Source organism: Nicotiana tabacum, chromosome 12, assembly GCF_000715075.1.
Source record: "Nicotiana tabacum cultivar K326 chromosome 12, ASM71507v2, whole genome shotgun sequence".
NCBI lineage: Eukaryota > Viridiplantae > Streptophyta > Magnoliopsida > Solanales > Solanaceae > Nicotiana > Nicotiana tabacum.
In genome coordinates, this window is record NC_134091.1 from 44,975,737 (window position 1) to 45,000,996 (window position 25,260).

The 25,260-nt window shown below is 38.8% G+C and overlaps 2 protein-coding genes across 2 annotated transcripts; both read left to right on the forward strand.

Moving 5' to 3' along the window:
• The first annotated feature begins 1,923 nt into the window (after positions 1–1,923).
• On the forward strand, positions 1,924–5,140 carry LOC142167134 (uncharacterized). Its single transcript, XM_075227291.1, has 5 exons — positions 1,924–2,551; positions 3,048–3,494; positions 3,619–4,114; positions 4,240–4,587; positions 4,876–5,140. Exons 1-5 carry the CDS (start codon positions 1,924–1,926, stop codon positions 5,138–5,140), a joined length of 2,184 nt encoding a protein of 727 aa, XP_075083392.1.
• A 573-nt stretch (positions 5,141–5,713) lies between these two features.
• Positions 5,714–6,091, forward strand: LOC142167135 (uncharacterized). The gene has a single exon (XM_075227293.1). It carries the CDS (start codon positions 5,714–5,716, stop codon positions 6,089–6,091), a length of 378 nt encoding a protein of 125 aa, XP_075083394.1.
• Positions 6,092–25,260: the final 19,169 nt, after the last annotated feature.

The following is a 25,260-nucleotide window of genomic DNA, read 5'->3' on the forward strand; positions in this document are numbered from 1 at the left end:
TTTCTTCAATTTTGTGATTAATTGCTTAATTATCTGGCCAGCAGTTAGGTTCTATTGACTATCTATGCTATGCTTGAGAAAGCCATGTTTAGATTAGAGAAGAATTAAAGAGAGAACGATCTTAACTCTTAACTCTGGGGGGCGAATTTGTGGTTAGGATAGGAATATATCTAGTCACCGTGCTTAATTAAATATCGTAATCTTTATGCGTTCTTAATATATTGATTTCATAAGAATATAGGCGTTAATCTTTTTTGAATAGGTAAGTAGAACTTCGGGAGAAGGCTATGAGAGCAATTGTTCGATTATTTAGCAACTATGAGTGAATTCTATGAAAGGGAGAGTTAACTAGAATACAATAAGATTGGTTAATCGATCACAACCCTGAAATATTGTCTCTACTGAATACACAACAACCGTTTTGCTGCTTGATAATTTAGTTACTACTTAGAATTATAGTTTCGTATAATTAAACTCTTGAACTCGAATTGGCTCGACTGAATAACAATCTTGGTGAATTTAGTGGGAAGTTGATACAAGTCTCTGTGGGTTCGACACTCGACTTATTATTTTATTACTTGTACGACCACGTATACTTGCATGTGCGTTTATGAGCAACAGGTTTTTGGCACCGTTGCCGGAAAAAGGCGGGACTTGAATATTGACTACTTTCTAGTTTTTGCTTTCATTGCTTATTTCGTCAAGTCTAACGTTACTTGATTGTTGTTATGATCTTAGGAGCTTTAATTGAATGCGCAGGGTCAGAAGCCAGGACAAACTTCAAGGCTTTGACCCCGAACCTGAGAGAACATTTTATAGGAGCTTGAGGGAAGCAAGGGATACGAATAATCTTCAGGCACTTATTCAATTTCCTGTGAACATGGAAGAGGAGCAACATATGGATGTTCAGGAGGTGGCGATGCCCAACATTGCTAATGTCACCTCCAACATTGTGAAGCCCAGAATCACTGGGCACTTTGAGCTGAAACAGAGCATGATCCAGCTACTATATGCGAATGGGCAGTTTATGGGTCTTCCACACGAGGATCCACAACAGCACATCCTGAACTTCTTGGAGATTAGTGATACCTATATCACCAACGGAGTCACTCTAGACTATGTGAGGCTCACACTTTTCCCATTCTCTCTGTTGGGCGAAGTAGAGTGATGGCTGAAGGCAGAACCAACTAATTCTATTACATCATGGAACGATCTGGCAAGAAAATATTTGGCAAGGTTCTTCCCTTCAGGCAAAACAGCAAAGATCAGAAGTGAAATAGTCGCCTTCAAACAGAAAGTGGGGGAGTCTTTATACTCAGCTTGGGAGAGGTCCAAGGGGCTGCTCAGAGACTGTCCTCATCACAATCAGACAAACGAAGTGTTAGCTCATACTTTCATAGAAGGGCTACATCCTGAGACAAAATTGTGGTAGATGCTGCAGCTGGAGGTCAAGTACTGGATAAAAGCTTTGATGAGATATATGCGTTATTGAATAAATTCTCCAAAAGCAATCCTGATTGACAAGGAGAAATGGGCAGACATACAGTGCAAACATTTGCAGGGGGTTTATCAGCACAGATTTCCATATTGACCAACCAAGTCAATCAGATGACCTTGGTTATTAACAAGCAACAAGCCTAGCCAGTGCAACATGTTCAATTATTTTGTGAAGTATGTGGAGAGGGTCATACGAGAGACTTATGCCTAGTTAATCCAGAGTCTGTCTATTTTGTGGTTAATGCAAATAGGGGCCAGACAAACCAGTATGGGAACTCTTACAATCCTAACTGGAGGAACCACCCAAACTTCTCTTGGGGTGGAAACTAAGGTGCTTAAAATCAATACAGGCCACAAGCACCTCAACAACAATATAGACCACCTCAGGCTGAACAGCATGCAAACTCGACAAGTCACCTTGAGGAAATGATGAAGAAATTTATGACTGACCAGAAGGCCCAAACAACAGAGATAATGAAGAAAGTAATGGTTGATCAGCAGGCCCTAGCTGCAGCAATGAGAAATTTGGAGCGACAAATGGGACAACTTGCCAGTGCCCAAAATACTCCGCCAGTTGGAGTTCTTCTCAGCGACACTGAGTCTAATCCTAAGACATCTATTAATGTTGTGTCATTGAGGAATGAGAGACAGTTAGAAGAAGTCCAATCGAAAAAGAGAAAACAAGTGACCTTTAACGAGAAGCCAACCACTATAGAGTCAGAATCAGAAAAATCAAAGGAGTCAGAGAAGCCAGCTGATGAGGCAGTGGCTAAGCAACCCCCACCATTAGTTGCGAGGCCATCACCTCCGTTCCCTCAAAGATTGCAGAAAGTGAAGGATAATGCCGCATATAAAACATTTCTTGATATTTTGAAGCAAGTGCAAATCAATATTCCACTGGTAGACATCCTGCAGGAAGTACCCAAATATGCAAAATACATCAAGGACATAGGGGAAAATAAAAGAAGGTTGACTGAATTCGAGACTGTGGCACTCACTAGGGAATGTAGCTCTAGAATCCAAAGCAAGCTACCTCAGAAATTGAAGGATTCAGGTAGTTTCACTATCCAAATATCGATTGGTAAGCATGTAGTCGGGTGAGCTTTGTGTGATCTTGGAGCGAGCATCAATTTGATGCCACTATCTATGTTCAGACAATTTGGGTTGGGTGAGCCACGCCCAACAACAGTAATCTTACAATTGACTGATCGCTCCCTTGCTCATCCTGAAGGAGTGATTGAAGATATGTTAGTTCAACTGGGTTCTTTCATATTCCCTGCTGATTTCATTATCTTGGAAAACGATCCTGATCAGGAAGTTCCATTTATTTTGGGCATCCATTATTAGCCACGGGCCAAGCTATTATTGATGTATGCGAAGGAAAAATGACGATGAGAGTCAGTGATCGAGTGGAGGTTTTAAATGTGTATAAAGCACTCAGATTGCCAGCCCACTATGAAGTGCTATCCATGATTTCTGTGGTGGAAAGTGCTATCCTTATATGAGCCCCATAGATCCTCTTGAATGAGCTTTGATTGGGGATGAAGAAGACAATGAAGATGAAATGATGAGAGAAATTGAGCAAGTACTTGATATGTGTTGCAGTTATGTCCATGGGTTTGGGAGATTTGAGGAGTTGGAAAGGCCTGTCACTCTAACCCCTCCTAAGTCATCTATTGAAGAAGTTCCAAAGCTAAAACTTAAGCCCCTTCCGGCGCATCTGCGCTATGCTTATTTGGGGAACTCTAAGACATTGCCAGTGATTATCTCATCCAGCTTGACTAATGTACAAGAAGAAAAATTGCTCAGAGTAGTTCGCGAACATAAAAAGGCTATTGGGTGGACAATTGCTGACATCAAGGGTATCAGTCCATCGTTTTGCATGCATAAAATCTTTCTGGAAGATGGAAACTGCCCCAATGTTGAGCAGCAAAGGAGGTTAAATCCCATTATGAAAGAGTTCATGAATAAGGAAGTAATTAAGTGGCTCGATGCATGTATAATCTTTCCTATCTCTGACAGCAATTGGATAAGCCTAGTGCAATGTGTGCCCAAAAGGGGGGGGGATAATTATGGTAGAGAATGAGAAAAATGAGCTAATTCCTACTCGCACCGTAACAGGGTGGAGAGTTTGGATTGATTACAGAAGGCTCAACAAAGTAACCCGTAAGGACCATTTCCCACTTCCATTCATTGATCAAATGTTGGACAGATTGGCGGGGCATGAATATTATTTCTTTTTTGATGGTTATTCGGGGTACAACCAAATTGTCATATGTCCAAAGGATCAGGAGAAGACCACTTTTACTTGTCTTTATGGCACTTTCGCCTTCAAGTGTATGCCATTTGGTCTTTGTAATGCACCAGCCACTTTTCAGAGATGCATGACGGTTATTATCACCGATATGGTGGAAAAATTTGTGAAAGTCTTTATGGATGATTTTTTAGACTTTGGGTCTTCTTATGACGATTGTTTGAAGAATTTGAGCAAGGTGTTAGCCCGTTGTGGAGAAACAAATCTAGTGTTGAATTGGAAAAAATATCATTTTATGGTGCAGGAAGGCATCGCTTTGGGTCATAGAGTGTTTAGCAGTGGCATTGAAGTGATAAGGCGAAGGTGGAAGCAGTTGAAAAATTACCTCCACCCATTTATGTGAAGGGTGTCTGGAGTTTCTTAGGACACGCGGGGTTATATCGGTGCTTTATAAAGGATTTTTCAAAAATTACTACTCCTTTGTGCAGGTTGCTTGAAAAGGACGTAACTTTCAATTTTGATGATGTTTGCCTCAAGGCATTTGAAGAGCTCAAAAAGAAGTTGGTGGCTGCCCCCATTATTGCGGCACCAGATTGGTCCTTACCATTTGAACTTATGTGTGATGCAAGTGACCATTCTATTGGGGTAGTGCTAGGCCAGAGGAAAGACAAGGTGTTTTATTCCATCTACTATGCGAGTAAGACTCTTGATGATGCACAACTGAATTACACCACCGCTGAAAAGGAGTTGTTAGCTGTTGTGTGGGCCTTTGAGAAATTTCAGGCATACTTGGTGGGAACAAAAGTCATAGTCGATACCGATCATGCAGCAATCAGGTATCTATTTATAAAAAAGGAATCTAAGGCTAGATTGATGCGCTGGATTTTGTTGTTGCAAGAATTTGATGTAGAAATACGAGATCGAAAGGGAATAGAGAGCCAAGTAGTTGACCATCTATCAAGGCTGGAAAATCATGACCACGTGGAGGAGGGTGGAGAAATTAAATAGGCATTTCGTGATGAGCAACATTTTTCTATCACCCAAGACCCTCCCCCATGGTACGCGGACTATGTGAACTATCTTGTGAGTGGGTTACTTCCTCCTGAAATTGAATCTGAAGCTAGAAAGAGGTTTTTACATGATGTGAACTTCTACTACTGGGATGACCCATTCTTGTACAAGAAGTGTGCTGATCAATTGATGAGGAGATGCATTCCAGAAAAGGAGGTGGAATTAGTGTTGTATGATTGTCATGCATCACCTTATGAGGGCCATCATGGAGGCGATAGAACAACTGCAAAGGTATTACAGTTTGGTTTCTTTTGGCCAACATTATTCAAGGATGCTCATGCATTTGTTAAGAAGTGTGACCAGTGTCAAAGAACATGAACAATCACAAAGAGGCATGAGATGCCTTTGAATAACATCCTGGAAGTCGAGATTTTTGATGTGTGGGGGATAAATTTTATGGGACCATTCCCTTTGTACAGAGGAAACAAATACATCTTGCTAGCAGTTAACTATGTGTCAAAATGGGTAGAGGCGATCGCATTGCCAACAAATGATGTCATGGTGGTAGCTGCGTTTGTGAAAATGAATATATTCTCGAAGTTTGGGACTTCACGTGCCTTGATTAGTGATGAAGGGACATATTTTTGCAATCGGTCATTGAATAACCTTCTAGCTAAATACGGAGTCCGCCATAGAGTTGCTACATCATATCATCCTCAAACAAGTGCACAAGCTGAGGTGTCTAACAAAGAAATAAAGCAAATCTTAGAGAGGACGGTGAGTGTGAATAGGAAGGATTGGGCTGCAAAGTTAGATGATGCCTTGCGGGCGTATAGAACTGCATACAAAACGCCAATTGGGGCATCACCGTATAAGCTCGTTTATGGGAAAGCATGTCACTTGCTTGTTGAACTTGAACACAAAGCGTACTAGGCCATTAAAAAGTTGAATATGGACCTTGAAGCCGCAGGTGAGAAGAGACTCTTGCAGTTGAATGAGTTAGATGAGTTCAGGATGCACTCTTATGAAAATGCTAAGCTTTATAAAGAGAAAACGAAAAGATGGCATGCCAACCGTATCAAGCCACGTCACTTCAAGCTAGGCCAACATGTATTATTGTTCAATTCTAGGCTCAAGTTGTTTCCTGGGAAGTTAAAATCGAGATGGCCAGGCCCGTTTGAGGTGGTGAGAGTCACTCCTTATGGTGCAATTGAGTTGCGTGCTTTAAATGGTGAAAGGAAATTTTTAGTGAATGGACAAAGAGTCAAGCACTATTGGGGAGGAATAATTAATCGTGAGAAGACCAATGTTGTACTCGCTGATGAGTAAGCGAGGCTCTGCGTCGTGCCGCGACGTTGAATCAGGCGCTTATTGGGAGGCAACCCAGCTTTACTGCTTTCTTTTATTTTTGTTTTTTATTATATTATTTCTGTAGTGGTTGTTTTGATATTGTAGGATTATAAGCATAGGAAGCAAAGCCATTGGAAGGGTGCAAAAAGTGAGCTAGATGGTGAGAACTAAGTGTGGGGTGCCCACACAAAGGACCATACCTGGGGGAAGTCTGAGTACCCGTGAGCTGCTAATTCTTCGGCCTTTGGCCTACCAGAGAGTCTCTTTTATACTCTTGTTATTTATAGTGTGTATTGAGGACATTGCACTATTTGAAGTGTGGGGTGAGGAGACTGTCTGTGTAATTTTCTATGCTATCCTAGATTAATTGTAGTATTCCTTCTTAGTCTAGTGATGCAAAGAAAAAAACGAAAATTGAGAAACAAAAAAAAACTCAGAAAATTTGGACTTTTCCCAACGATGGATTTTGTGGACAGCTTTCTTGAGGGATTAAAGTCCAATAAAAAAAATTATTTGTAGGTAGTGTAATAATTCCCACTTAATTTTTCTTTGTGTCGCGGTTCTTTTCCAAGGGATTTGTTTGAACCGGGTGTAGTTAGTTGTATTTTGTTTAGGAGTAGGAGCCAGTGTGCTGTGATTGGAATTGAGGCAATATCTCTTGACTTTGTTATGCCTTGAGAATAGTGAGTACTTTGGTAGTAATGCTTAGGCTCAGTTTTGACTCTTGTATAAGTACCTTAAATTATATGATCTTTACTTAACTGCTTTGACTAGAGTGTCTTGATGAGTCAAATCCTGAGTGAGTTATGTGCCATGTATGTGTGAGGTTTGTGTGTTATTCTGTGGATTGCATTTGATGTCTAGAACTTGCCCCGTGTATTTGCAAAGAGAAATAGTAGTTTTGTTCAGTCTTAGAAGTGATATAGGCGTTTCTTTGTTGAGTCGGATATATATATTTTACCCGCCTAATTGTTATGTATCGTAGTTAACCCTTTGAGCCTGTAATCCTATTTCTTTGGCAATCACATTACAAGCCTTACATATTTGTTTGAATTAACTATCTATTTGAACCTTTGCACCTCTCATGAGCACTTGAATTGTAATGAATTTTGTAAAAGTTAAAGTGTGGGTTGGTTGGTTTGGCTTTTGAGTGAAACCAATGAAATAAGGAGAAAGGTGCACTATTTTGAAAAATTAAGAGGCACTTGAATTGAAAAAGAAAGAAAAAAAAATAGTTGTATTGCTGTGAAAAATATTCCTTGATAGTAGTGATTCTTGATGTAATTGTTCTTAAAGAAGTATGGAGTTAATATACATTGATGTGAAGGTGGAGTTATGGTTTGACATAAGTGTGGGGTTTTAAATGTTAAAGTGTATGTATTAAAGTGCTTAGGGAGGTGTAGTCACTCTTATATCCAAATGTATCCTACCTGACCCGCAGCCTACACTACAACCAGTTAAAGTCCTACTTGATCCTAGACTGAATGAGCTCGATTAGTAGAGTAGTACACTACGGGCAAGCCTATGGTGCATCTTTTGTGGCATATGAATGTTATTTCTGAGAGTGAGTGAATTCTTTCTATCTTGAGTTCCTAATTGTTCTTAAATTTTATTGAGTGTGGAACTACTCTCTTTTGTTGTGTGAGGGCATTTGATTCATAAAGGAAAGGTAATGCTTGACCTCTACGCTAGAGTAAGTGAGCGGGTTGTGAAAAATGCATGGTGCTTGCGAGTCAAATCTCGAGGTGATGATGTTACACTATTGTGCTTAGTCTATTTTAAATATTCTTGGTGTAATGAGTTAGGAGGATTCTTTAAAAAGGTTATGTCTATATAAAGTGTAGTTTGATTGGTCGAGGACGAGCAATGGTTTAAGTGTGGGGTGTTGATGGTAGGCTATAATTGCGTATTTTAGTCGCTTATCGCACTCTAATTTACTGCACTTTTATTGTGTTTGAAATTTAATCGCTAGTGTTTTGCACTTATTGTGTGTTTTATGCCTTGTAGGAGCGATTCTAAGTTTTGTAGATGTTGTGGAACTAATTCGAGCTATTTGGAGCTTTGAAGTCTGAGTAAAAGCCCAAGAGATTATGCTGGAATCGTGTTTGGGGGTCGAGGATCAATTCTGGATGTCAAAATTGGAAGAAGCAACTGTTGAAGAAATGCACTAGTGAGAGGCACTGTGCGACACATTAGTGCAAAGTTTTGTCAGAAATATCCAAAGTTCAGAGACTGGGTTTTTCGTGATCTGACAGGAAAAAGCATTAGTGTGACACACTGGGCGATGCTTTGTGCGACGCATGGAAAGCATTAAGTTTGCAAGTTTTCCTATTTTGGCTAGGAAAGGGAGATTTCGTCTAGGTCCGACCCTACTTAGTATAAATACATGGAAAAATATTATTTTATGGACTTTGGACACACTTTAGACCTAGAGACACACGAGGAACATTCAGGAGCAAGGATATCTCATATTTCTTCATCTTTTCTTAGTATTTTCAATTATCCAAAACTTCCGAATTTGTTTGATACTATCATGTGTGGCTAAAACCCATAGTTCGGGGGTTGTGATTTAGCCAAGAATATTGTTGTTTAACGTTGACTTAACCTTGATCAAAATTCACCAATATATGGTTGTTTCTTCAATTCCGTGATTAATTTCTTAATTGTCTGGCCAGCAGTTAGGTTCTTTTGACTATCTATGCTACGCTTGGGAAAGGCATGTTTAGATTAGAGAAGAATTGAAGAGAGCACGATCTTATCTCTTGGGGGGGGGGGGAGATTTGTTGTTAGGATAGGAATATACCTAGTCACCATGCTTAATTAAATATCGTAATCTTCATGCGTTCTTAATATATTGATTTCATAAGAATATAGGCGTTAATCTTTTTTGAATAGGTAAGTAGAACTTCGGGAGAAGGCTATGAGAGCAATTGTTCGATTATTTAGCAACCATGAGTGAATTCTATGAAAGGGAGAGTTAACTAGAACACAATAGGATTGGTGAATCGATCACAACCCTCGAATATTGTCTCTACTAAATACACAACAACCGTTTTGCTGCTTGATAATTTAGTTACTACTTAGAATTATAGTTTCTTATAATTAAACTCTTGAACTCGAATTGGCTCGACTGAATAACTATCTTGGTGAATTTAGTGGGTAGTTGATACAAGTCTCTATGGGCTCGACACTTGACTTACCATTTTATTACTTGTATGACCACGTATACTTGCGTGTGCGTTTGGGAGCAACATAAGGCACAAAATGACCAAAACATTGTTCATGTCCACGTCAAACAAAGTATATCAAAGAAAATCATTGGTTATATATGCCTTCTAAATCTTACCTGTAAAAGTGTTTTTAAGCCAGCCAACTCCCTATAAGCCCTTTCGTGTTTTGGAAGAATATCTCGAAAAGATTAAATTTTATCCTGGCCACTAACTTAAGGATTGCATATAGGTGTTCGTAATATGTAGCGGAAGACAATAACAATCCTAGGCACATCTTTTCGTGTTTAAAATTTATTTATATGTCAAAGATCGGATCTGAGATGTACCTAATCAAGAGAGCCTTGTTTCAGAATTTTCTTCGATAGTGCGAAGAATCTATGTGTATCCATACAAAGACCGGTCCTTGGTATCAACTCTTTGATCAATGAACCCGCGAACAAATTGAATAAAAATATTGTGGTGAAATTTTTCTCAAAACTTTCAACTCAAATATAACGACCCGACCGGTCGTTTTGAGCCCTAGCATGTCCTTCGGCGGTTTGAGGCCTTGAGTAGCTTCACTTCAGGTATTATGACTTATACGTGTGGTCGGAATTGAATTTCGGGAAAATCCGGAGTTGATTTAGAAAGAAAATTCTCATTTCTGAAACTTTAAGTTGGAAGAATTTACTAAGGTGTGATTTTTGAGTAAACGAACTTGGAATTGGGATTCAAAGGTTCCAACAGGTTTGTATGATGATTTTGGACTTGGGCGTATGTACGGATCGGGTTTTGGATGACCCGGGAGCATTTCTGCGCCTATTGTGAAAAGTTGGCACTTTGGAAGAATTTTATAAATTTGGGTTGAACAACATTTCAATGTTATCGATATCCGATTGGGATTTCAAGCTTAGGAATAGCTCTGTATGGTGATTCTGGACTGAGGGGCGCGTCCGGAAGTGAATTTGGAGGTCCATAGGTGGCTTCGGGGTCTTTTGGCGAAAAATAGAAATTTGAAGGTCTTTGGAAAGTTTGACTGGGAGTAGACTTTTTGATATCGAGATCGGATTCCGATTCCGAAAGTTGGAGTAGGTTTGTAATGTCAATCATGACTGGTGTGCAAACTTTGAGGTCAATCGGACGTGATTTGATAGGTTTCGACATCGATTGTAGAAGTTGAAGTTTTAAAGTTCGTTAAGTTTGAATTGGAGGGTGATCCGTGTTTTAAGCATTGTTTGATGTGATTTAAAGGCTCAACTAAGTTTGTATGATATCTTAGGACTTGTTGGTATGTTTGATTGGGGTCCCGGAGGCCTCAGGTAGATTCCGGACGGTTAACAGATCGAGTTGTGTTTGGGGGAAATGCTGAGGTTGTTGTCTTCTTGTGTAACCGCACTTGCGAGGTTAGGACCGCAGAAGCGGCCATGAGGGTCGCAGAAGTGGAGGCTGGCCAAAAGGCCTGGGCTGCAGAAGCGGGCATAAACGCGCAGGTGCGCGAGCGCAGAAGCGCTTGGTGACCGCAGAAGCAGACACGCAGATGCGCTACATGGGGCGCAGTGTGGGGACTGTTGGGCCGAGCTGGAGCCGTACCTGCGATGAAATTTCTGCAGGTGCGGAGCCATAGAAGCGTCTATTTGACCGTAGGTGCGAAGGTCAGGTTGGGCAGTGTGTTATTTAAAACGAGGGTTTGGCTCAATTTCAATTCATTTCATCCATGGGAGCCGATTTTGGAGCACTTTTAGAGTGCCATCTTCATCAACTATAATGGGGTAAGTGATTTATTCACATTGTGAGTTAAATACATAATTTTTATATGGATTCAAGCATGAAAATTTGTAAATATTTATAATTTTGAAGAAAAATCTAGAAATTAGTATTTTTGGATTTTGACCACGAATTTGGGCATGTAATTGAGAATGAATCATATCTTTGAGTTCGTAATGTTATGGTTAATGTTTATCTTCGAAAATTTTTAGAATCCGGGCATGTGGGCCCAAGGGTTGCTTTATCAATTTTTCGAGCGAAGTTGGAAATTGTTATAAATTGATTAATTATGAGTATTAGAATATATTTTAATTGGGTTGCATCTTATTTGACTTATTTTGGATCGACGGTCACCGGGTTGAGGTGTTAGGGCAGTGTTGGAGCCGGTTTTGGAACGTCGGAGTGAGGTAAGTCTCCTGTCTAATTCTGTGAGGGAGAAACTACCCCTAGGTGATATATTTGATGTGTACAACTTGTTGTGGGGATTACGTACGCACGAGTTAGCGAGAGTCCGTACGTAGTTAGATTCATGTTATTTTCCGGGTAGACTTAGGTTCACACCATGTTGTACTTGTACTATAGGGATTATCCTTGCCCATTTATCTCTTTATTTTACATTTTTCCTTGAGACTAGACTTGCTATTGTAGAGACTTCACGATTTCATGATTTATCACCGAATAACTTTACTCCTCTTACGGCATGTTTCTGTGGTATATATATATATACTTCATTGAAAGGTTTTGTTAAAGAAATTAAAACTCACACGTTTATTCGTGAGTGGGGTCAAGGACCCGTCAAAGCTTCTGATTCTAATGGGATCGGGCCGTTCTCCTCGGCAGGATTATGTATTTCACTCTTATGGGATTGGGCCGTTCGCCTCGGCAGGATTCATGTACCACACTCCTATAGAAGCGGGCCGTACGCCTCGGCATTTCCTATATCATATCCTCATGGAATCGTGCGTAATATTTGGCAAGAAGCCAGGGTATCTGTAAATTTTCCCCTGATTCGAATTATAACAACCTATTTGGTGAGGTCCATTATACACATATATATGCTTCGGTTGAGGAGGAATTTTCTAATTAAAAGCTTGAGTTTATTGTAAGGAGGATAATTGTACAACATATTTACTCTTGTTTATTTCATTTATTTACTTTGCCTCATATTTATTCACCTCCTTACTGTACTTGATATCATTGGACCACTAGTGAGTGTCGATGTCGACCCCTCGTCACTACTTTTTCGGGATTATGCTAGATACTTACTGGGTACACGTTGATTACGTACTCATACTACACTTGCTGCACATTTTTTGTGCCGGTACATATATGACTAGTGGCCTTGTGAGAGCAGAGGCGTGTATGCATGCGGGGACTTACGTGAGCTGAATTCCATATTACGACCCGCAGTCGGCATGTCACGACCACAAATTTTCCTCCGTATGGTGTTGTGATGGCACCTAGTCTCTAAGACTAGGTAAGCCTATCAATGCGGAATAATTATAAATATCTGAAAATAAATAATCTACAATTCAAATGATTACAACTCCCCAAACCCGGTAGAAATAAGTCACAAGCTTCTAAGAATTTATTCCCAATGTCTCTATAAGTCAAGGTCTAAATAAAATATAAGGAAGCAACATAAAATGATAGAAGGGGACTCCGGAGTCTGCCGACGCTGGCAGATATACCTCGAAGTCTCCGTGCGCAGGTAACTCACTGACGTCTAGACTGGTAAAATATACCTGGATCTGCACAAAAAATGTGCAGAAGCGTAGTATGAGTACACCACAGCGGTACCCAGTAAGTGCCAAGCCTAACCTCGGTAGAGTAGTGACGAGGTCAGGTGAGGCCCTACTGGAATATAATAATGACATGATAAAATATTTATCAATGTAGTAAAATAAAATGACATTGGAAATGAATCAAATAGTATGTCACATTTAACGACACCAAATAATTGTAAATAATATCTCGTGGAATCAAAACAGAATTTTCTTCAACTTTATGAAAATCACAACAATTAATCAAAACACAACTATGGCCATAAATCAATATCAACATGGGCACTACCGAGGTACCGCCTCGTAGTCCCAAATTATAAATAATTTTACAATATCTCATTTTCTTATATCACCGCGGGAGCTTTCACAATTTATTTAAAGAAAATATTTTTTTTCCGAAATAACATCCCGCGTTTTAGCCACCCTTATCACACCGCATGACTTCTAGTAGTCACCCCTACTAGCCACGCGTATCAAGCCACCCTTATCTCACCGCATGCATTTCAACACCTAGACCTTATACCACCACATGCGTATCAATATCACAATTTGCACTTCAAGTGCCCAATATTTCAATTTTCCACAAAAAAAATCAACAACAATATTTTTCAATAATAAAGAGCTCACGGCTCATGCAAGAATAATTCAAAAATAAAAATAAAAAAATCTTACGAAAATATTCAAGAATAAATAATTCAGGAAAATAATATTTTAAATTTTTAATACGTTGCTTCAATATCAAAATTTAAAATGTCAAATATTTCATATTAATAATATTTAATTTAAAGAAAATCAGCCTTCAAATAATGCACAGTATGAAAGAAATCATGTTTCAATTAAACAGGTAAAACAATTAGCAGAAAAAAGGCAAACAAATTTAAAATATATATATCACAGATCAATGATGAAGAATATAACAAGATAAAATAATTTAATAAATGCACAACAATGATCTACACAATTTAAAAATATAATCCTTCACATTTAGCCCGTGTACACACTCGTCACCTCGTGTACACGACTTTCAGCACATTTCAATAATCACATTAATATCAATTCTAGGGAAAATTTCCCCCACACAAGGTTAGACAAGTCACTTACCTCGACTTGCTCCAATTTAATCAAGTATTATGCTTTTTCCTCGATTTTCCGACTCCGATCAACTCGTATCTAGTCATAATTAATTCGATACAGTCAACAAAAATTATAGAATTAATTCTATAAGAAAATACTATATTTTCAATAAAAATCCGAAATTAATTTAAAAATGGCCCGTGGGGCCCACATCTTGGGATCCGGCGAAAGTTATGAAATATGTACGCCCATTCAACCACGAGTCTAACCATACCAAAATGACTAAATTCCGATAACGATTCGACCCTCAAATCCTCAAATCTATCTAAGAGGGTTTTCAAATTTTTCCAACTTAAATCACCAATTAAATGTTAAAAATAGTGATGGATTCGGGTAATCTAACCAAGATTGAGTTAAGAACACTTACCCCAATATTTTTCCTTGAAGATATATCAAAAATCGCCTCTGTTCAAGCTCCAAGTTGTTAAAAATGGCGAATGGGACGAAGCCCCCCTGATTTTATATCTTACAGATCTGTCCAGGGTGACCTCGATCATGGGGTTCGATCCTGGACCTCGATCATGGGAGTCCGATCATGGGGAGTCCGATTAAGGGGAGTCCGATCATGGTCCTCGATCATAAAGCTCGGTTATGGCCTTCGATCATAGCTTCGATCATGGCCCTCGACCCTGGGGCTCGATCATAGCCATCAATCCTAGCTATCGATCATGGCTTCGATCTTTATGGCCTTCGATCACTGGCCTTGGTCATAGCTCTCAATCCTGGGCCTTCGATCAGTGGCCTTCGATCATGGCTCTCGAGCCTGCCATCGATCATGGATCTCGAGCCTGCCTTCGATTCTCAGGAAGTTCGATTATGACAGCATTTCCAACAGAAAATTGCAGCAGCTTTTGCAGCAGCTGTTTAAGTCCCGTTTTTGATCCGTTAACCATTCGAAACTCACCCGAGGCCCTTGGGACCTCAACCCAATACAATAAAAAGTCCTAAAACATCATACAAACTTATTTGAAACCTCAAATCACATCAAACAATGCTAAAATCACGAATCACACATAGATTCAAGCCTAATGAACTTTGAAACTTTCAATTTCTACAAACAACACCGGAACCTATCAAATCAAGTCCGATTGAACTCAAATTTTCCACGCAAGTCATAAATGACATAACAGAGCTATGAAATTTTCAAAATCTGTTTTCGACCCTGATATCAAAAATTCAACCCCTCGGTCAAACTTTCCAAAAATTCAACTTTCGATATTTCAAGCCTAATTCTACTACGGACTTTCAAATAAAATTTCGATCCCGCTCCTAAGTCCAAAATCACCATACGAAGCTGTTGGAATCATCAAAATTCTATTCTGGGGCCATTTGCACATAATTCGACATCCGGTCACTATTCGTACTTAAACTTTAAATTTTTCATCAAAATTCCATATCACAGGCTAGGGACCTCGAAATTTGATTTCGGGCATACGCCCAAGTCGCAATTCACGATACGGACCTACCGGAACTGTTAAAACACTGATCCGAATCTGATTGCTCAAAATGTTGACCAAAGTCAACTCAATTGTGTTTTAAACATCTAATTCACATTTTAATCCATTCTTCACCTGAAAACTTTCTGAAAAATTTTTACGGACTGCACACGCAAATTGAGTAATGGTAAATAGTGCTTAGATCACATAATTAATCATTAAATTTAAAGATGATATTTTAGGTCATCACATGGCAGAGTCTCCTTCAGAGTATTTATATTTCTCCTATCCAAATTTGTATTCCGGACAGATACTGTATTTTATTTTACATTCCTAGTTGATGCTCATGCACTTGTGACATCGGATTTTGGGGGTACTTATGGGTTGTTTAGTATTGTAATTGTGAAAATATTTTCATTTATTATGTAAATTTTATCTCTTATTACTTAATTGAAGGAAATTACGATTTCAAAAATACTAAAATGAGTAACTAAGGCAATTATTTAATTTTGGCTTGCCTGACAATGATGTTAGGTGCCATCACGACCTTTAATGGATTTTGGGTCGTGACAACATGGTATCATAGCACTAGGTTCACTTAGGTCTCACGAGTTATGAGCGAGTCTAGTAGAGTCTTGCGGATCGGTACGGAGGCGTCTGTACTTATCTTTGAGAGGCTACAAGGCTGTTAGGAGCACTTCCCTTCTTGATTCCTCATCGTGCGAATTGATTCTTTTGAGGCTTGTACCTTTATTTCTTTCCTATTCAATCTTATGCGACGTGAAGCGCTTGTTATAGATTGGGAATCGAGGAATTGTCATGGTACTACAGAGGTGGTGCAGGATGTCTCTACCTGCGTGTTGATTGGGCTATTACCGTCGCCTTGTGGAAGACCGTCCTGTTGTTTTAGCTCAGCATCAGTATTTCCTATGGTTTTGAGATTTGGCATTGATTGTTATGATGATTTGTGCGTTGTTATCACACCATGTTTGATTTTCCCATATTTGTTATCGCATTAGTATTTTTACTCAGTGCATGATTCATAAGTTCAACATTTTATTTCCAGCGGAGGAAAGGCAATCAAACTAGGAATATTTATATTTAGGTTGATGGAATAACGAGACTTGGTATTTTTGAGCGCGGTAGAGTTATCAATTGTGATGTGGTGTCATCGTCCTTATTGAATGCGTTAAGGTTCGCCGATGTTATGGCCTTCTTCAATTTTCCTTCGGGGCATGGTGTTGTAAAATTGTGCCTGAGATGCAATTGTCATAGATAACGGAGTGTAGCAATTTCGAAATCGAATTGGTACTTCTAGTATTAATGGCTCGAGAAAGAGGACCTTCTAAGAGCTTTAGAGTTGGTGGCGAATCATGTGTTTGGATGTTACAGAGATAGATTCGGGTTTGGAGCAATAATTGGGCAGCGAAGGACGAGGAAGGACATGTGGGAGGTGTCTTGCTGTGGTTGAATTGTTAGGAGGTCAAGTGTGAAAAGTAGAAGTCGAGGAGTTGCTTAAAGGAGAGGGTTTGACCAAAGTGGGAGAGTGACAGAGTAGCATATAAGTTCCGTGGTAGGATAGCCACACGCCTTGAGGGAAGCTTAGAGCAATTTGGGAATCGTGATGGGCAGTGACTAGGACCATATATTTTATTTGGATGCAACATGACTTCGAGTTTGGAATGTGTTGTTAGACTTTTAGCTGATGTCAATGGGGAAGAAGGAACCTCGGCGGGTCTTAGGGTTATGTAATTGTAACTTCAAGTTAAGTGGGAGAGCCCCACCATCTATGATTGGATTGCGTAGTTGTCAACTTGTGCGGTTTTTGGTTATCGGTGTATTGATGGGTTATTACAACTAAGGAAAGAAAACATCGATGGTAATTTGAGCAAAGGATTTGAGGTTTGTGTGCTATCTTTGGCCTTATCGGTTTATGTTCAGGTCTTGAGTAGACTCAGAGTCTATGCTTCATGTGGATGTGATGTATAAGAAAAGGAATTCAGCCGGTTGCTTCTTCGAGAGGGTGTTCATGTGCTAGAAGGGCCTTGGAGTTTGATTATATTCGAGGACAATTCAGAGTGGGTGACTCTCAACAATGGTCCTAGTAGGTTCAAAATTTAAGGTGCGGTGCCTAAGGATTTCGAGTCCGTGGTATGGTTAAATATTGAGTTTTGACAGTGGATTATGAAAAAGGGGACTTAATGTTCTATGTTGTCTACAGTCTGCGGTGCATCATCCGAGGAATGGGAGAAAATAACTTCGGATTCATGGAAGAATTATCAGAATGGGTGTCCCCGTTGGAGATGCGAATATGCGCACAAGGAAAGTATGTGATGGTTCGTGGGTTTTGAGACAGCATGGTCTCGTGAAATAAAGTCACTCCGGATGAGTGCGCATTTGGGTTTGTTATGTTTTGAATAGAGCTATTATTATTCCTAAGGCAAGTCCGGAGTAAATTAAAGGAAGTCGGATCGGTTAGCAATGGTTTAATTGGCATGATAGTGGCAATGATCAGTTCCTTCAGCGTGTTGAGTTATACATGTGATTTATGGCGGTACGTGCGAGGTTTGATGGTCGCCGTAATTGATTTTATTTGGAGGCATTCGAGTATTATGGCCTGTTAGTGTAGATGGATCCAGGAAGAATTATGGTGGTTTAGACCACTACTCGAGGTTTGTTTTTTCTGCGGTTATGGGAATTCAATCACGTGTGGCAATGGCTCTCCTGAAATGAGTTAAGTAAAAGGTTTCTATATGATAAAGTGTGTAACCTATTGGTGGTTCGGGAGTTATGATAAAATTCTTGTACTCTTATGTATTGGTATGTTAGGTGCAGTGAGCGGCATGGGAATTGGATGTTGAGGATCAAGGTTGCCGTTGATGTCGACAAGAATGTCAAGAGCTCGGATGAGCAGGAAAGAATTCAGATGTTTAGAGTGAGCTAATATTGTGTTTAGGGTCACCTGAGATTGGTGTCCTGATTAAGAGGCTTGGTGAACTGATTTGCGGATTCCTGATTCGCTTTACGGCATTAATATGGCCGGTGGTATGTATGTGCAGACTTGCTAACTGAGCGGAATGGTCGTGGGAACATGCCCCACCGGGGGATTTGTATAAGTGTGACATGTCAGTCACTTGATTGTTAAAGATTGAGACCGAATATGGAGGTCATGGTAATATCCCAAGTGCGAGAGTTTATGCTGAGAGGCATTCTATTCCTTGGGCTGTGGACCATGTGAGTTCATTTCGAATTTGACGGCTGTTCTTATGTGTCGTGAATAGGTCATTATGGGTCCTTGAGGGGCTATTTAGCCAAGCATGGTATGATTAGAATAGGTTTGAGGTCCGTGGATGGATCTAAACATGAATGTGGGCCCTACATCAGGCCGGGTGTGTTCATTGCAAGGTTTTGTTAAAGGAATTACAACTCATACGTTTATTCGTGAGTGGGGTCAAGGACCCGTCAAAGCTTCCGATTCTAATGGGATCGGGCCATTCGCCTCAGCAGGATTACGTATTTCACTCTTATGGGATCGGGTCGTTTGCCTTGGCAGGATTCATGTACCACACTCCTATGGGAGCAGGCCGTTCGCCTCGGCAGTTTAATAAATGCATCTATGGTTCGTGCCGTTCGACCCTCGGCAGTGCACAGTTTAAATATTTATGTTGGATCGGGCCGTACGCCTTAGCATTTTCTATATCATATCCTCATGGAATCGTGCGTAATATTTGGCAAGAAGCCAGGGTATCTGTATATTTTCTCCTGATTCGAATTATAACAGCCTATTTGGTGAGGTCCATTATATACATATATATATATGCTCCTTTTGAGGAGGAATTTGCTAATTAAAAGCTTGAGTTTATTGTAAGGAGAATAATTGTACAACATATTTACTCTTGTTTATTTTATTTATTTACTTTGCCTCATATTTGTTCACCTCCTTACTGTACTTGATATTATTGGACCACTAGTGAGTGTCGTTGTCGACCCATTGTAACTACTTCTTCGGGGTTAGGCTAGATACTTACTGGGTACACGTTGTTTACGTACTCATACTACACTTGCTACACATTTTTGTGTAGGTACATATGTGACTAGTGGCCTTGTGAGAGCAGAGGCGTGTATGCATGCGGGACTTACGTGAGCTGCATTCCATATTACGACCCTCTGCCGGCAAAGTCTCTTTCAGAGTATTTATATTTCTCCTGTCCAAATTTGTATTCCGGACAGATGCTGTATTTTATTTTACATTCCTAGTTGATGCTTATACACTTGTGACATCGGTTTTTGGGGGTACTTATGGATTGTTCAGTATTGTAATTGTGAAAATATTTTCATTTATTCTGTAAATTTTATCTCTTATTACTTAATTGAAGGAAATTACGATTTTTAAAATACTAAAATGAGTAACTAAGGCAATTATTTAATTTTGACTTGCCTGACAACGGTGTTAGGTGCCATCACGATCTTTAATGGATTTTGGATCGTAACATCAAAGTTAGAAGAATACGAAATACTTTTCTTGCAATTGTATTTTCTCTCTTGGCTTTGTATTGCACTCACTTTCACAAAGTGGGTTTTCTTCTCAAGAATTATTGCGGCAAATTTTCTCTATCACCCTAATATAACATCACCTATAAATCCTTTACCTATTTGGTTACTTAGGGTAAAAGTTTATTTCAAAAATAAACTTTATGGGATAATTAAGGAAAAAATTGCAATCCCATTTTAAATGGGTTGTTGCCGTCAACGTCCTTCATGGACTATAGTACAGAACTTAGCCAATTCTAGAATTGGAATTCTTTTCCATAATTTTCAATGGAAAATTCCAATCTCTTTCCATATAGGTAAGAAGCTGGCGACGTCCTTTATGGACTTTCTTTGTTAGTCCAATTCTAATTGGACTTCACAAGTAGTCCTTATTAATATTTATATTCGAACCCATATATAAATAAATATTAATTATGAGTATTGAATATATATCACATATATATTTCAACCAAGAGATATAATTTAATTTTCTATTCCAAATAGAAAACTTCTATTCGTTCACAATATTAATTACATCATCTGTGCTAGCAAAGAATATAATAATATATCATCTGGACTTATATTTTAATTTATTTGACTAATTAAATTCTCTAATTTAATAAACAAACAATAAAGTAATTAATCCTTTAGCAAAAATCAGAACACTCGTTAGTGTGCGACCCCGTAGGTTCAATACTAAGCCGGTAGTAAATTGATCGTATCAATATACTAATCAAGGGTGGCGTCTAGCAACACTCCTTAACGACCGGATAGAATGAAGTATACAATTTACTCTCAAGAACCAGTAGAAGAATAATGTAGTAATTCTTGCTGTCCTTATAGCTCTGGGTCACCCTAGGATATGGTTCAACTGTCAAATCCTAATAGACGACCAACTATGTGTTCATGTCAAATATAATCCACCATTGAATGACCTAAGAAACTCTTTTCTTCTTTCATTCAATTGCCCTGGCCAAGGTCTTAGTTTGGTCGTTTATAATTCATGACAACATGGAGCTTAAACTCATTACCAAGAGTTGACATATTCCATCTTGATCAATCATTAATTCTACAAGCATTTAATCATACTCAATATCCTTTCAACTATCGCCCTTGGGCCATAGGAGTCTAGTAGCAAAACACAATAAATAACTTGTCAATTACTATGACGATCTCAGGTCAAAGCTTATATCACATTCTTCAAGAGAATATCCTATTGACAGTTTATGGTAATTCTAACCATTAGAAATTATCCAATGACTCGGTTCAATGAACATATCTCTATATGCATTATCTATCTATGTGATTTAGTCAATGTGATCAACTAATCTTTATCCAATAAAGATGATCATATAAATATTGATCTAACCGGATTACTAATGTCCAAATTAATAATCCTATGATTAAGAACAAATTTAGATATATTATAAGAAACTTTACTCTCATTATCATGATCTCCATCACAATGTTAAGTGTCAAAATTTAATCAAGGACCTTATCAAGTTGATCAAACAATTAATAATAACTATGATAAAAGAATATCAGATGTCATATATTTTTATATCAAATAACGTTCACAAAAATATGTTCAAATCATCAAATATGAGATTGAATCTAGAGCATATCTACTATATCCCTAACATGTTATGCTTTTCTTAGATTACAAATTACATTAGACAAAGACATGTGATGGTAGAAATTGTTTAACGATCTCTCCTAGCTTGATTTTGCGCAATATGATAGTCTTACATTCTTAATTGCCGGTGACCTACCATCAGAATATGCATCTCCTTTTAGGCAAATTATACTATTAATTGACTGAAAAGCTTATTAATTAGTTAATAATAATTTTTAGTTCTCAAATGCATGATGAAAAACCGATCAACTTGATCTAGAAGAAGAGATAGAGAATTGGAAGATAACAGGAAGCTAACCCGACTTTATCGTTCAAGTTCTTCAACTTAACGTTTCATTTCAAGTAATTATTAAATCTAACACTGTTTTATCATGCTGGTTCAAAGCATGTGTGATAACATTTGAAATTATATCCTTTTTACATAAATGTGGAATAGTTAATTTGATTTCAAGGATAAAATCGCCACTTAGCTATTATTGTTGGGAATAAATCCCCACAAAAATAATATTCACGGTAATAAAAGCGGAATAATAACGTAGCTGTTTAACCAAAGAATTAGATTCTCAGTCAAAGCCTATTTTTAGAAGAACTCGGGTTACTGATAATCAAGAAATTCAATATTCTCTCAAAAATTAGAAAGGAAATCAGAATCAGAAATGACAAAGTAATCAATAGAAAGCATAAGAAAGTAATTATATTCCAATGTTCATCAGAACATGTCCTTACAAGTGAAATTCCCTCCCCTTATATAGGAATTTACAAATATAACGTTTCTTCCCTTTTATGACCGAATCATTATGAGCATTAATAACATTAATGAAACGTTATAATGGCAACCGTAACTGTTCATGAAGATTCTGTAACGGTTCTGATTCTTCTTCTACATTAATTAGAGATTTTTGAATCTCTCCTCTTTACTGTCTTGATTCATCCTGCCTGTGTCTCTTCATTGAGTAATTTTGGCTCGAGCAACCGTACCCTTTCATCTCGTGAGTGATTTGTCCGTACCTGTTGTAAATTGTGAATCTTTTAATGCGACACTCCAGTTGTCATCTTGTTAGTGATCCACATATCTTGCCCTGTCATCCTCATATAATTTCACGTGTAACATTTATTTATTACCAATACAGATAGTCCCCCCACTTGCCGAATATTCTGCAATTGAATATTTGGGAAGTGGCACGTATTTATGGCGGGAATTGTTTTGCCGCCGTTTCCCATGTATCATTGCGTCTTCTTTAGAACCATCGCTTCGCATGTCACTTCCATTTAATGTACGTGCTACGTGGCCTTCGTCGATTGGGTCTGCGACTCTTCAGCGGTTTTTAAAGCTTTCTTGCGGCTGCGTTAGTCACTTTTAGTTTCACAAAACCTTCAATCTACAATGTTCTTTTTCTTTAATCGCTCTTATTCTTCAGCGCGCATTATTTTCTTGTATAACCATGTCTTCATCAAACCCCGATCCTCGCAGAGTAGCAATTGTAGATGAACTTCCCCCTTCAACTGCTCCTGTTAGGAGTAGAAGAGGTGGTAGATTACGTAATTTAGGATCTGTATCTATTCGTGGTTCTACTTCTCAAACCAACGTCGCTACCCCTTCTTCTTCTAGAACTAGGGCTTCTTCAACTCATAGATCTTCTGCCAAAAATAGGGATTCGAGTGAACCTATTCGAGAACCAACTGTTGACGAAATTATTCCTGCAGAATTTTCTTTCTTCACTGATCGTGAATCAATTAGAAATCAAGTTACTTCTATGACTTCCCATGATCGTGCCGATGTTTATCCTTCCTAGATTACTGAGGGTTTGATTTCTCTTGTGCGAAGAGAATGCCATTGGAAATTTGACTTTCCAATTTTAGTTCCTAGTCCAAACCAAAGGATTACTTCGTTCCAAGCTGGTTACTCTTTCGTTTACACATATCCTTTTACGTTAGGTTTTCGACCACCTATTGACCCAGCCATCATAGAATTTTGCCGTTTCTTTAATGTTTGCTTAGGACAGATTGGTCCTATTATATGGAGAGCTATTTCATGTTTAAGATACCTAGCTAATTCGACCTCTTTACCCTTCACCTTTCAACACTTGCTTCATCTTTATTCCCTTAAGTTATTTTGTTCAGGGGTGTTTACTCTCGTGGCTAGGAGTAAAAGGGTTTTGGTTAGCCCTGAAGACGATAAAGACCATGGCTGGTATGTCCGTTTTGTTACTGCTCCCACAAGTGATTTAGTGGGTGAAGAGAACATGCCTATTCCAGAAAAATGGAACTTTGCACGTAAGTTTTTTTTAGATATCTTTCTTCTCTTTTATGAAGGAAGAAGAAACTTACGATCCCGTGGCTGTTTTTTTTCTTTTTAGCAACCATGGAAGTTGTCAAAGAAATACCAGACTTTCGTGCTTGGGTAGAAAAATTACTGTCGGTTGCTCCTATGGAAGGAAGGTCTTGGAAATACCTTTCTCATAGGTTTGGTTGTAAAGTTAAAACTCATGGTATGCTTCCCTTTAACTTTCTTCCTTTCTTTCATATTTATTTGGAGATTTACTAACTTCTTCTTTTGCTAGGGTTTCCCATACGGGGTGTTAGTGCCGCGTCTATTGCTTCATCAAGACTTTCTTTGTCCATGGCTCAAGAGATGATTTTGAGTTCTTCATCAAAGAGAAAAGCAGAGAGAGCTCATGTTTCTGAGGGTGAAGAGGAACGAGAGGAGGGCTCTTTAGTGCGTAAGCCTCGCGCTAGTAGACGCATTATTCCGGATGATGAAGGCACTCCTCCTCCAAATTCAATTCCCGTGAATGAGCCTGAAAGTGCCACTTTGGTGAGCTATGATGAAGAGATGATTCTGCACCTCGTGACTCTACAGAATAGTTGTTTTCCCATGGGTTTGATAGTGAAGACTTTGGCTTAGTTTCTGATGAAGCGCCTCTTGCCTCTTTTTCTGTACCTGTTCCAGTTGATCCTCAGTTCCCCGCACCTGTTGCTGTTACCACTGCTTCGCCCGTGGCTATTTTGACTCCCTCAACTGCCCCTACTGTTACAACTTCTCATGTTGAAGTTGGTTCTTCCAGTAATAGTAAGGTAATGAAAAGAATTACCATCGAGTTTCCTGAGGATGGTAATTTTCTGAAGAAATCTGGCCAAGCTGATGTATGGCTGAAACCATTGATTGGCCCAGTTGAGAAGTCCAAATTGGAAAACCACAATTCTTTAACGTGGATGAATGATATTGTACATTCATCTTTAAAGGTATAAGCCTTAGCTTTTTATTTTGCATGTGATTTCCTTTTCATCTATATTTGACAATCACATTTTCCTTTTTATTGTGTAGATCAACCTGATTGGTATGGAGATGATGAAAGGGATCGTCCATACTGAGCAGTTAATGAACGACTATCGCACCAAAGCGGACAACTAGAAGGAACAGTTCTAAGGTCTTCAACTTGAGAAACAAGTCTTAGAGGAAGAAAAGTGTACCTTGGAGCAGCAGGTAAAGATAACGTCAGTAGAGTTGGCAGTTGAGAAAGCCTCATCCAGTCAAGCGGGCAAAGATAAAGACCTTCTCGAGTCCTTATTTGCTGAGCAGCTTTCCAAAGCCACTGAAGAAATTAGGGGTTTGAAGGAACTATTGAACCAAAAAGAAGTTTACGCCAGGGATCTT